Here is a 12,450-nt window from a genome sequence, read left to right as displayed (position 1 = left end):
TCTTCAGGCTGTCACAGAGCCGCCATCTCGCCCGCACCCCTTCCCGCGGGAGAGCGCGGCCTGGACCGCAACGGCTCGTCCCTCCCTTCCCCGGCCACACGCCTCCGAGCGCCTCAGGGTCAGCGGCGGAGGCGGCTGAAACAGCTGCGGGGAGCCGGACCGCCGGCTGCACGGCCGTGACACCGGCCCTCCCCAGCGCATGCGCGACAGCGGCACCCCGGCAAGATGGCGGAGGAGGAGTGAGTGTGGCGGAGCGGCGGGTCGGGGATCCGCCGCCATCCGCGGGGACTGCGCGGTCGCGGGGCTGGGGGCGGCGGCGGGGGAGTCTCGGGGTGCGGGGCTGCTGATGTGACCGGCTTCTCCCGCTCCGCAGGCCGAGGCGGCGGATCCCGCTGGTGCCGGAGAACTTGCTGAAGAAGAGGAAGGCTTACCAGGCCATCAAGGCCACCCAGGCCAAGCAGGCGCTCCTCAACAAGCGGAAGGTAGGGGCTGGCCGGGGGTGGGGGTCCCCGCGGCGGCAGCCGGCAGGGGACGGGGCGGAGGAGTTGGCGTTGTCCGGCGGTCTGCGGGTGGCGGCCGGCCGGGAGAGCCGGGTTGTGCGGGGGTGGATCTGCGGTGCTGTGCGGACCTGTGTTTTGGAGGAGGGGATCGTAACTTCCGTACGGATGATCGCAGTGATCGGCTTGCGCTGCGAGGGGGGCTGCCGGAGCTCCGCGGGTGGGCGGGGGAGGGAGCCAGCGCGTTGCTGAGGCTCCGTGTTGATGCTGTGATGATCCGCTGGGTTAAACTCAAGCATCCCCTCAGAGGGTATCTCTTCAGTTGTTGAGCGTCTTCCCCATGTGTCTCTGGGCCCTGTAAAGAGGACAAAACTTTCTGGCTTGTTATAGCGAATCACAGACTTATTGAGGACTCTTTGAGTTGTGCCTGTTAGGTCAGTGATGACCAGGGTGCGTGTGTGTACAGCCACACGTGGTGAAATGCGACGCTGCGGAGTCGTTTGTGCTACCATGGAATCGTACAACAGTTTGGTTTGGAAGGGACCTTTAGAGACCATCTAGTCCAACCCCTCTGCAGTTGTTATGATCAGGTCTGAATTTTGAATAGCTAATTACTTTAAATTGATAATTAATTGTTTTTAATGAACAACTAAAGTCTTGTATTAATTTCCTCATTCAATTCATTTGCGTTATGGTAAGAAATATACAAAACCTCACTTATGCTAAGAGACAGCAGATGCAGGCCTTACGAAGATGGCCAAAGCTAGAGCTGCTACGAATTGTGAGATTGTGCAGAACACAGAACGGGGAGGCAGGGAGACAGGTACAAGGGGTAACATTATACATTCTCAGCTAGTTATCTGATGTGATGAAACCATAGAAACAAAGGAATGTTGCTGTGAAGACTCTCACATCCTCGCCATCCTAATTTGTATATCAGAGATTTTGATCAGTAAAATAACCAATGATTATACTAGTCTAGGAATATTAATAAAGTTATATAATAGGGTGGACCAATCATTGTAAGTGTCAAAATTAATAGCGGGCATAACATGCATGCTTATGTTAAAATATGTTAAAGATCATGACTTTGCAGAAAAAGGATATAAAAATGTTGAATTTTTGATGTAACTTTGAAGCACATTAGGAGGAGCTATCCCCCGCGCTTCCCGGCGCTGCAGTAAAAAAGTGCCAGCTTACCTGCAGCTGTGTAGATAAGTTTGTCGTGATTGTGACCCTCCGTCGACACAGTGAGCAGGGACGCCTTTGGTTACAGCAGGTGGGATTACACTGTCTGAAAGCAGTTCACCTTTGCATTGTAAACCTTCGTGGAGATGGTGTGCTTTCCAGAGAGTGCCTTTAGAGCTTGCTAGCTATCATTAGCTAGAAAAATCTGTTAGAGCATAGACAGGTCGCCGTGAAGCCTTTTTCTGGGTGTAGGGCGGCACATGTTGCTAATGCAGACTCTGGTTTCCAAGCTGGCAGAGCACAGGAGACCTTTCTGTTTCAGAATTCGAGACCTGTTCTGCTGTATCTCAGCTAGCAGAGCTGGTGCCTGTCTTGGAAGTGGCTTAAAGCTTTCCCAGTGAGTCTTTTTGTGGAGTGGGATTGTGTGCGGAACTCCTGCCGTTTGTGTTAGAAACTGTGTTTGTGTTTTTAAATATATCAATGGCTTGCTATGTTTCGAAGGTGGAAGTGGAAGCATAAGCAATAATGTTAAATAGCCACCTCTTAAGAGTCTCATTAAAAAAATGATTGTAGTGATGAGATTTTGATCAGGTTACCTGCTTTGAAAATTCAGACCAACTTCATGGGTGAGTTTCAAGGTGAAATAGAACAAAAGACGCATAATGTTAGATTCTTAATTTAAAATGGCCCAATAATTCAGCCAGTAGTGTATCAAAAATATTATTGGGTAACTACCATGTTTATTCAGCTCCTATTCATGCGAGAAAGCACTGTGCTTTGGGTGAATGCACTTGTTTTTGAGCTAAGGATAAGCATTTAAATATCTTTCTTTCTAATTTAAAAAAAGCTTTACATTTTCCCAAAATTCTGACAAGATTTTTTTTTTTCAAGTGAGATGGTTTTTCTGTGTTTAAATTAGTAGCACTTATTTGAAAGAGCACAGTTCATCAAGTTCCTTATCCTTTTGTCTTCAGCACCAGAAGGGGAAACAAATCCATTTCAAACGCCTTGAGGCTTTTGTTCGAGACTCGTGGCGCAAGCACCGAGATGACACCCGGCTGAGGCGCCTGGAGCAGCGGCCTGGGCAGGCGGCCGTACCCGAGGAGCACAAGCTGGCCTTCGTTGTGCGGATTGCAGAGTGAGGAACCTTTGTTACCCCTTACCTTTGTTCTTGCTACCGTTTGTAGCTGTCATATGATTTCTGAGCAAAGGAAGTGTGATCAACCCAGACACGTCTTGTTGCAGGCAGTCTGAGACCTTTTGTTGCTGTATGAAAGAAAGAGAGTTACTTACAGTGTGTTTTTTCTGACTCAGTATTAAGGGAGTGAGTAAGAGGGTAAGAAGAGCCATTGAGTTGCTGCGGCTGAGAAAAAATTTCACTGGAACATTTGTTAAACTGACTCCTTTATCGCTGAAGATGCTGCAGATTGTGGAACCTTACGTGGCGTGGGGGTAAGTATCAGTCCTGTGACTTGACAGCAGTTTGTATGTAAATATCGTAGCTTTTTGATTCTCCATCTGGTGTCCCAAATCCATAGCTGGCTTTTCCAGTAATGGTCAAAACTTTGTCAGCTTGATATCTAAAACTTGTTATTGTCCCTTTTCTTGTTGTTCTAAACATAATTTGGTTACTTTCCCACCTCTATACAAAGAAGTAGGATGGGACTTGCTGCTGTATCGTGTCTCTCTATTACAGAATTTGGTTTTTCTTTTTGCACAGACACCCTAACCTGAAATCTGTACGAGAGCTCATCCTGAAACGGGGCCAAGCCAAGATTGAGAAAAAGAAGATGCCTCTGACAGACAATATGCTGATAGAGGAACATTTGGGTGAGGAAGAGGATGAGAAAATGGGTCAAGCAAAGAGGCGGATGTTGAGAGTTTATAATCTGACCTAAGAGGGAGGGGAGGGAGAAAAATCTTGCAAGAGTTGTATATGGAGGACTGGCAATTCTGGAGTAGGGTGAGGAAAGATAATACAGTTGGGCATCTTGTGTATGTGGTTTGTGGGGGCTTTTTCTTGTTTTGTTGCATTTTTTTAATATTTTTTTTTTTTCTGCAGGGGACTATGGTATTATTTGCCTGGAAGACCTTATTCATGAAATCTACTCAGCTGGGAAGTATTTCAAAAAAGTCACAAACTTTCTATGGCCATTCCATCTGTCAGTGGCTCGCTACGCTTCACGTAACAAAGTGGGGTTCCTCAAGGAAATGGGGAAGCCTGGCTGCAGAGGCGAAGAAATCAACCAGCTTATACGTCAGCTGAACTAGGCAGGTGAGGAGTGCCTGTTGTGTAACTTCCCAATCTTACCCTTTATCCAGTTTCCTAAGATACTGCCGTCGGAGGTGAGGGGGGCTCCTTTGGTTTTGATTCTTCACTCTACAGCAGTGACCCTCAAAGCAGGGAAAACTATTGAAGAGTGTAGGTCCCATTGGATATCAGCAAATCCTATCAATCAGAGACCTCCATAGAGGCTTGACTTCTGGGAGATTGCATTAGTGTGACTTTTTTTTTCTTCTTTCCTGTTCTGCAGGGTCTTGGTGAAAACTTCAGGATTTATAACCTGTTCCTTTTCACATGTAGTTTTCATGGACATTATCTCTATGCAATGATACATCTCTTGACTGTTGGTGCCTCTATTAAAAAAAATATACAGATGATAACAGAGATGGACTTAGGTCATAAAGAAGAAGAAAAATTCTATGTGGTACAAGAGAGAAGTGACTTCAACTTCCTGGAGCAATCCGACCTGCATCTCTGTAAAACAAGGGGGTTTTACACTCGTTACCGGTCGCCTCCTGATCTCCCCTGTGGTATAAAGCAGTGGGTGTCAGTTCCTGGTTTAAATTTCTGCTACAGCTGACTTGCACTTGCTGCTTTGATCCAGTCCTCCCCAGGGGAAGCGCGTGAACTTGCACTCCTTGAAGCACACCTCCTTCTGGGTGTGAAGGGGTGGTGCAGTCACCTGTGTAAGGATATTGCTCACAGGCTGAAGACACAAGGTGTTCCTCTGTTACTGCAGTGCAAGCCCAAGTAATGAATAATGTAACGATCCTGTTTGTGATTGTATTTATTTTAAAAAGCAGTGGTTCTGTGCTCCTGAGTTACAAAAGGCTGCCTTTTCAATTCTGCTAGATTGGGGCTGCTGGGAAGAACTATTTCCTGGTAGGAAAGCCCAGAAACTTTGTAATACAGTGCTGGAGTATGTCTAATCAATGTTTTTTAAATAAACTTGAAATTACACTGTTATAATAGGAGGAGTCATACATAACTTGTCTAGAGGGGGAAAAGTTAAATACTGCTGGTGAAAGAAACAAACAGAACCATGGGAGAGCCTGAAAGTTCTGTTAACACTTAGTTTTAAATCCCTATTTTCTTCCAGTACAAAAACGTGTGAAGGCGGCAGGAAAAGTCCTAACGAAGGCCCTGTGCTTAATCCTTAGGACACTGACTATTTATACTGCTATTTGAAGACTTAAGTGGGGGCAAACTATTAATCCATGGACAGATTTCATCTGCACTCCACACCACTTGTTTTGAGACTTGGGAAACACTTCAAGTTACAATAGAAGTGGAATGCCTTAAGGGTACTAGTTCTATGACAGTTATAAACTAAGATGTAGTATTCATAAAACCATTTAAAACAGGAAGTGCTACAGACTGAATTAGAGAACACTATACAATTTCAAGCTTTATTCTGTAAAACAAGAATACAAACATATAAAACACCTGACAGACATGAGACGTACACCAGCTTGGAACACCAGCCCCAGAACTGGAGTCTGGCAGTCAATATACAAGGCTTCATCTGTCTGAAGTTTTCCTGATAAACAGCTTTCATTGTAAAGAGGTACACATAACTTCAGAATTGTTCTGTTGATTTATTCTGGGATTGTTTCTGGGAATAACACAGCCCAGGTTTTTAACATGAAGAACTGGCATGTCAGGAGTGAGATTTTTTTTTTAGTCCCAAAGCAAACTTAAGCCTGCTAATAGAATGCAGTTTATAATAGACAATAATAGACAGTCTTAAAATACGAAATGACAGGATCTGAACACAATTCTAGCAATTACCCTAGACTTAGGCAGCATTTCTAGTGAATGGAGTAGTTGAACAGACCCTCGGTTTAGCTCACAGTTAAGAACCGAGCCATCATGGATAGGTTATGTAGGCCTCTTCAAAGGCAATTCCAGCTTCGTCTGGTGTTACACCATGTTCTCCATCACAGACAAACACGTTGCCTTTTCCCTGCACTGTGCTTCAGCAGGAGCAGCAGTAACCATGTGTTCAAGACTGAGCTGCGCTATGAACAGGAACTATACAAGGTGACAGGACATATACAAACCCCCCACGCCTTAGGGGAAGGAATCCTTTTTGTAAGCCACCATGCTATTTACTTTGTGGATTGTAGTAGTGAAGGAACGAAGACGGACCTCTTCCGAATTGGCTATGAACTGCGGTCCCGATTCTTCCCACTTTTCTGGCACCGCCAAATCTTTATCTGTGTATATCAGCAAGTCAAAGGCACCTGTAAGCAAGTGGGAGCAAATCAATGCATGTGTAAGAAAATGGCATGTTTGAAGCTAAAGTGCATCTTCTACGACTTGAGACACGTACCAAGGTTCTCAGAAGTTACACAGATACTAGTTACGTGAGAACAAATAGTTAAAGCATGAAATTAAGTCCTGATTATAGTCCTGTGTAGCTTTTTTAGTTCTCTCAAGCATGATGTGCAGATTTTTTTTAAACGTGTTAAAATGCTGTGGAGCTGAGCTCATATGTTCCACTTAATATGAGCTTAATGGTTATTTATACAAGCCTGCCCACAGCTAGAGTCACAGAATAATTTATTATTTATGAAAATTACATTCCTCAGAGTACACATACGAGTTTCATTGTTAGACAAGCCACCCTGAGTTCTGTCCTTTTGACAAAAAAAAAAAAAAAAGCTTTAAGTATTTTGGGGAAAAAGTACCACTAGTCCCTTTAAATGATGAAGTTGCTCCAAGTTCCTTAATGAGAGATGGCACACAGTATTTACATTTGCAATTATTTTTGCTGTTTCTTGTGCAAGAAACTATAGGAAAATTCTGAGAAGTATTTGATCCAACATACTGTTTTCCATACTGTAGACAATTGCAAGAGTCACGATCTTGGTTTAATGAAATGCTCTCAGAAATGTGACGGTATGTGACACGTAATAATTAAAGAGTCCCAGAAAATTAGCAGAAAAATATTTGCTAAAGTGGAAGAGGTGTTGAGGTTTTTAAATTAAAAAAAACAAACACAGAAAAGCTTGATTTCTTTAGCGAAGTCAGGAATACTCACAGGCAGTTTCCAACAGTGGCAGAAAAGTTACTGTGGCAGTTATTTGTCTGATAACAGAACGAATTTCATCCTGAATAGCTTTGTGAGATTTTTCTCGGGGTGCACTGGAAAGATAGAAAAACTCCGTTAAGAAAGCAAGCTTCTACTGACAGTTTTCTTTAAATGCAGTTCTGTCTGTTAAGCTCTGCTGGTCCGTTTGCTATAGGATTTTTTTTTTTATAGTAGTGAGTGACACTCTTTTGAGCTCTAGGTGGATAGGCTTAGGAAAGTTGAGTGACAGTTCCTCTTTATTGTTTGGTTTTTTTTTTTGTGAAGTTTCACAGTATTTGTAATGAATGTTACATTTATTCTCAGTCCAGAATCTATGAGAAAATTTTGGCATAACAACAGGAAGGCGGTACTTCTTTAGGGCATGTACCCAATACAGGATTTTATATACTTTGTTGAAGATTAAAAATCAAGTTTTGATCTAATGCTTTAAAAAGACCCACAAACACAAAAAGCCACACCTGAGGATTACATATGCTGCAGTCATATGTGTGTTTTAGAAACAGAAGCATTAAGACAGGTATTAGGTTTGGTGAGGTTTGAAGGAACACCTTCCATGTGCGTACTGAGAAAAGGCTCTCTCAGCTGCTCTGAGGGGCCAGAACAGTGCTGACACACGTGATGTTTGCCTTGTGCCTGCGCAGCTGTAGGGAAGAGCAGGTGCTGAGGAACACTGACACTCACCTCTCATCCTTTGCAGCTTTGTCGCACTCTATGTCGAACTGCCACCGCTCCAGAACCTCGTTGTTTTCGATACTCGAGATGACCACCACCAGGCGCTGCACGATGCACCTGTACAGCCACTCTGAAAGAAGCCAGGAGGGGGGAGAGGACAACAGGCGTCAGCGGGGACACCCCAAGGAGGGCACAGCAGCCACCCGCCAGCGGCTGGAGGCAGCCCCTCAGCTCCCCGGCCCGGCCACCCCCCGCGCCCCGCCACCTTTCATCTGCTCCACCACGTTGTTGAGGTAGTTCTTCAGCTCGGGGTCGGTGGTGACGAGGAGGGTCAGCCCGTACTTCTGGACGCGGGTGAAGGTCTCGGGGGGGTAGATGCCCCGCTGGTAGAGGATGCTGTTGATTCCATAGGCTGCAACACGCGGAAAGGAGCGGGAAAGGGGGGTGTGTGTGCGCGTGAAGCGGCCGGTTCCCCCCCACCCCGGCGGCCATGTCGCCTCGCAGGAGGCCCACCGGCCGCCCGCCCACCCCGGTCCCCGGGGCCGGCCCCCCCTTACCACCACCACCCCCCCCGCAGCCCCTTACAGAAAAACTCGGCGACGATCTCGGCACTGCCCCGCAGGGTGATGCCCTGCTGATCCCGGCCGAGCTGCTTGGCCATGGGGGCTGCCGCGGCCGCCGCTTCCCCGCCGCCCCGGTTCAAATCGAGCCCCGCCCCGTCAGCCCGCCGCCGCGCACGCGCGCTAGCGAGGCCGCGCCTCCTCCTCCTCCTCCTCCTCCCCGTGCGCGGGCCGTTGGGGAGCGGGCCGTCTCGGGGCGCATGCGTGGGGCGCGGCGGGCGGCTGAGGGGAGGGAAGCTGCGGGCGGGGCACAGCGGCCGGTCCCGCCGGTCGCGCCGTGCCTGGCCGTGGGGAAGGGGCGCTGCCGTCCTGGCATCCGTGGAAACGGCTGTTGGGCGCGGGTTCGGGAGCTGCCTGTCGGAAAGAAAAGGTTTTCCCGCGTTACACTTCCCACCGGCTGTAGGGCCGAGCCGTCGCCTGTGGCGGGGCTGAGGGGAGCACAGGCTGGGGGTGGAGTGAGTCCTCGCCGTGGAAATGCTGTTGGAAGTTCGAGTTCAGAGTTTTGCTTAGGTGCATTCGTCCACGGGAAGGCGCTTTTGAACTTTAAATGATACTTTCCAGGTACGAACGAGATGAAGCAAGTACCATTTATGGGTGATTTTTGGTAGCATTCACTATGTAAATCCTGTAGTAGCTGTCTAAAAAGCGGCCTGTCTGCAAGCACTGTCAAAAGGCAGGCAAGGAGAACCTGGGAAAGCGGGATGAAACACACACTTTCTCCTTAAATCCGTAGGATAGCGGGTAACACAAAAAGAAAGGGGTTAAGAGGCATTGAGAAAGGCAGGGAGCCGCCGAGCTCACCAGTCTGGGCATTCCCGGCCCTGCTGTCAGGCTGCCACAGTAATTGCTAGTTGGTCAAGGCACTTCAATCCTCTTGTTACAGGGGCACCAAGGGAGACACTGCAGCTAGCGGTGGCTATCAAACAGAGGGAACTCTGGCAGAGGTTAGCAGATAAGAGAGCGAGTGAAACAGCAAGGAAATGTTAAGTGTTGAAATACTTAAATAGTATCATGAAGAGGGGAAGCCATAGTCTTCTGGAGTTGTAACTAGGTGGCCAGCTAGTCAGCTGACAAAATCAATCAATAGGCAAGTAAGTGCAAAGTGAAAAGTGGATGGATTTGTTGGGCATGGAAGAGCTGCAAACGAAATCCTTCCCCGAAAGTGATTTTTCTGAAGTGTCTGAAATGAATAGGCGTTATCATCTAAGACATACCTGTGTTAGATGCCCATATTGACCTTGAAAGAGACTGATCAGAACAGCCTTGAAATAAAGTGATGTTCAAAACAGAAGTATTTTAAACCTAGGCTAAAAACCGTATGGTCATTACACAGTGCAGTAGGCCAGCTGCTAAAAGAGTAAATCAATGGTGTGATTGCTTATTTTGTCATAATAAAATACTTTTTCTCAAAAGCTTAGACTTTCTGTTGGTTCCAATTTTTGCTCTAAAAGGAAGTACAGTTTGCTTCAGGTTTCGTGCTACTGTGATTAAAACAGATAGTATAGTCCTGAAATCATGTGCTGAAGTTCTGAAAGGTCTGAATAATTTAGTTGTTAACCTAGAGAACTTTATTCTGGGTCTTGATCACTAGCGATTGTGTTACGCATTAGTCTTCTGAATAAAATATTTTTTGAGTTGTGTATTTCAAAGCCTATGGTAATGGAAGCATTTTTCATCCAAAGCCCAGCTTTTAGCAGCTAGATAGCTGTGAATATCAGCTGGTTTGCTTCAAACCTAATGTACTATCATGCTTTTATTCATCTGTCCCAAAATGGTCTCAACGCCCCCCCACCCCCTCTCTTTTTTTTTCCCTACTTGGCTTTTCGTCCATTTTGTTTTCTCTGAGGTTTTGGAGAGCTGCTCATTTTTGTGATAACAAGAGCTTGAAAAGCCCTGTTGTATGAGGCCAGGCAAGAATAGTAGAGCTTATGATTAATATTTACACGTTTCTCCTCCAGCTGTTTTATTACTGTTAAAACCAAATGGAAGAAAAAAAATCCAGATGCTTCTTGGTTTGCCACAAATTTGTTTCACTGTATTTCGGTGTAGATGGCTTGAAGGTCTGTTGTTGATATGACTGGGCAGCTATGCTTATCAACAACAGACTTAAATGCGTCATCTTTATTTCTCCCAAGATTCATCTGGGAGGTATTGAGAGGTGGTGGTGACCCCCAGTACCTGTGTTAAAGCTCTGAGCTTCCTTCGGTGAACCTGGCACATGGAATTTCACAGGGGTTTAGATCACTTCTCTAGCCCCACTTCTGTATTGCAGTTAACACGGGCTTCTGCCCTGATATGCCCCCCTGCCCCCCCCCCCCCAAAAAAAAAAAAAACAACAACCCACCAAAACCCACTACCAAACACCACCTTTGTAATTTTAATTTTTCTCTCTCTAGGGAAATACTTTTCCCTCTTACAATGTGTTACTACTTTTCTTTACATTTCTTATATATGCTGTGATGTTAAGAGCTGCATATTTTCAATACTTCTCCTTTCTCCTAGGCGTCTAGTATTTCCCTTTGTCTTTTAACACGTTATTTTTCCATGGCCAATTCATTAGTTTTGAAAAGTTCAGTCTTTTAAGTCCATGAAGTAGCATCTTTCTTTTTCTTAACCTTTGTATTTCTTCTACTAGAATGTCTCTTCTCATGCCATCAAGATGTTCCCCTCCTGCTCCCCATCAGTAATTCACCTGCATGCAGGTTTAGTTACCTGACAACGTGTTTGTTGCTTTCCCCTTCACATTCTCCAATCGTCTCATGTTTGTTTCTCTGGTACAAGTACTGATCTAGTACAAGTACTAAACCAACCTCGTTTAGGTCGGTGCCACTCAGCTTCTGTGCCAGCTCAACCCAATATCCCCCAGCAGGCACCCAGGGAATGTGCTTCCATGTCATGTAACCAATCTGCAGTCACTGCTTGCCCATAGCCCGATCAAGTGCGAGGGGCACATACGTACGTAGGTCCTTCCGTTGTGTCACTGCATGGGCATGCTCTGTGCGGTGGTGGTGCCTGTAGTTTGTGTGGAGGGCACATGACAGGAGGAAGGCTGCGGGGCTCTTGCGAGGGAGATCAGCAGGGAGACTGCTGTGGGTTAGCGAATGATTTGTGTGGCTGACAGCCTGCTTCCTGACCACAACTTTGAGGGACTCTCAGGAACGAAGATGACAGGCTGAGTTATATGTTCTGGCGCACCAGGAGCTGGCTATCCTTGCTTTAATTATCTCATGCTAAAACCTTAATTTTCATAAGGAATGTGAAATCCCAGTTGTATTTAATTTAGGTCTCTTGCAATTCTTTAGTCATTGCTCTGTTTCTCAATTACAGCTTGATGCTATGACAGAATTTTTTTTATTCTCTTTCTGTAGAAGGAAATGTCCCCTATTTAGCTTGGCTTTTCTGCAACATTTAATGATTGCTTCCCCATGGCAATTGTCAGTGAGCCTGGGACAATCCAAATCGCTGGTACGCCTTCACTTTTTTTAAGGCAATCCAGGTCACATTCCTGTAGTCATTCAGCAGACTAAGACATAATCCACTTGTAGAGTTCATTCCCAATTATATTTTACCCTCAGCATGATGTGCTCCTTCCAGCACAGCAAAATCATCTATAATATGAAAGTTCTGTTTGCTAAAAAAGCCCCCATCACATTAACAAATAGTCATATTAAGCCTCAGTAAAACCATTTTTTCTGGTGCAGGGAAAGGAAGTCTTACCCTGGCCAACACAGCCTTAGTCCTGTGCCTTTTCTAGTAGATCTCAAAAGCTCTTTTGGGTTATTTCTTCCCACAGTTTAGGAGGAGATTTTGTAGTTATGAGCCCATAGAAATAGCTAGCCCTTTTGCCTTCTTTCCTCCTATTTCCTGCGCATTGCCTGGATTCTCCTTAGGGTTTTAGAATGCTGTCCATCCCTGTAGTTGCCAGCGCTCAAAATTCATGGCAGGTATCGAGCTCATTCTTTTTCTGCAGGTTAGATGTTTTGCTCCATCCTTTCCTTATCCCAGCTTGTGGTATCTGTGGGTCATGGGCAGGGTGAGGCAATTCTCAGTTGGCTGAGAAAGAAATCACTTTCCTGTTTTTAACTCAATTTG

The 12,450-nt window shown here is 45.9% G+C and overlaps 2 protein-coding genes across 2 annotated transcripts; one reads left to right on the top strand and one right to left on the bottom strand.

The window, feature by feature from the left end:
- The first annotated feature begins 215 nt into the window (after nucleotides 1-215).
- Nucleotides 216-4,938, top strand: RPL7L1 (ribosomal protein L7 like 1). Its single transcript, XM_086464195.1, has 7 exons — nucleotides 216-239; nucleotides 374-482; nucleotides 2,660-2,823; nucleotides 3,000-3,137; nucleotides 3,406-3,515; nucleotides 3,748-3,960; nucleotides 4,220-4,938. Exons 1-6 carry the CDS (start codon nucleotides 226-228, stop codon nucleotides 3,954-3,956), a joined length of 744 nt encoding a protein of 247 aa, XP_086320321.1. The 5' UTR covers nucleotides 216-225; the 3' UTR covers nucleotides 3,957-3,960; nucleotides 4,220-4,938.
- Nucleotides 4,939-6,042: 1,104 nt separating this feature from the next.
- Nucleotides 6,043-8,426, bottom strand: MAD2L1 (mitotic arrest deficient 2 like 1). Its single transcript, XM_086464590.1, has 5 exons — nucleotides 8,324-8,426; nucleotides 8,004-8,150; nucleotides 7,748-7,868; nucleotides 7,016-7,119; nucleotides 6,043-6,215 (listed from the first exon to the last, which is right to left on the bottom strand). The coding sequence occupies exons 1-5, from the start codon at nucleotides 8,397-8,399 to the stop codon at nucleotides 6,043-6,045; spliced, it is 621 nt and encodes a 206-aa protein (XP_086320716.1). The 5' UTR covers nucleotides 8,400-8,426.
- Nucleotides 8,427-12,450: the final 4,024 nt, after the last annotated feature.

Source organism: Leptosomus discolor, chromosome 4 (genome assembly GCF_034619465.1).
Source record: "Leptosomus discolor isolate bLepDis1 chromosome 4, bLepDis1.hap2, whole genome shotgun sequence".
In the NCBI taxonomy this organism is placed as follows: domain Eukaryota; kingdom Metazoa; phylum Chordata; class Aves; order Leptosomiformes; family Leptosomidae; genus Leptosomus; species Leptosomus discolor.
Note: the sequence above shows the minus strand (reverse complement) of the source record. Positions and strands in the feature narration are given on the sequence as shown.

Coding starts and splice junctions, on each gene's coding strand:
- RPL7L1 (XM_086464195.1), top strand. Junction 483..2,659: donor CGCTCCTCAACAAGCGGAAG/GTAGGGGCTGGC, acceptor TTTTGTCTTCAG/CACCAGAAGGGGAAACAAAT. Junction 3,138..3,405: donor GAACCTTACGTGGCGTGGGG/GTAAGTATCAGT, acceptor CTTTTTGCACAG/ACACCCTAACCTGAAATCTG.
- MAD2L1 (XM_086464590.1), bottom strand. CDS start 8,399: ATGGCCAAGCAGCTCGGCCGGGATCAGCAGGGCATCACCCTGCGGGGC. Junction 7,869..8,003: donor CGTGGTGGAGCAGATGAAAG/GTGGCGGGGCGC, acceptor GGCTTCTTTCAG/AGTGGCTGTACAGGTGCATC. Junction 6,216..7,015: donor GCCACTGTTGGAAACTGCCT/GTGAGTATTCCT, acceptor ACTTGCTTACAG/GTGCCTTTGACTTGCTGATA.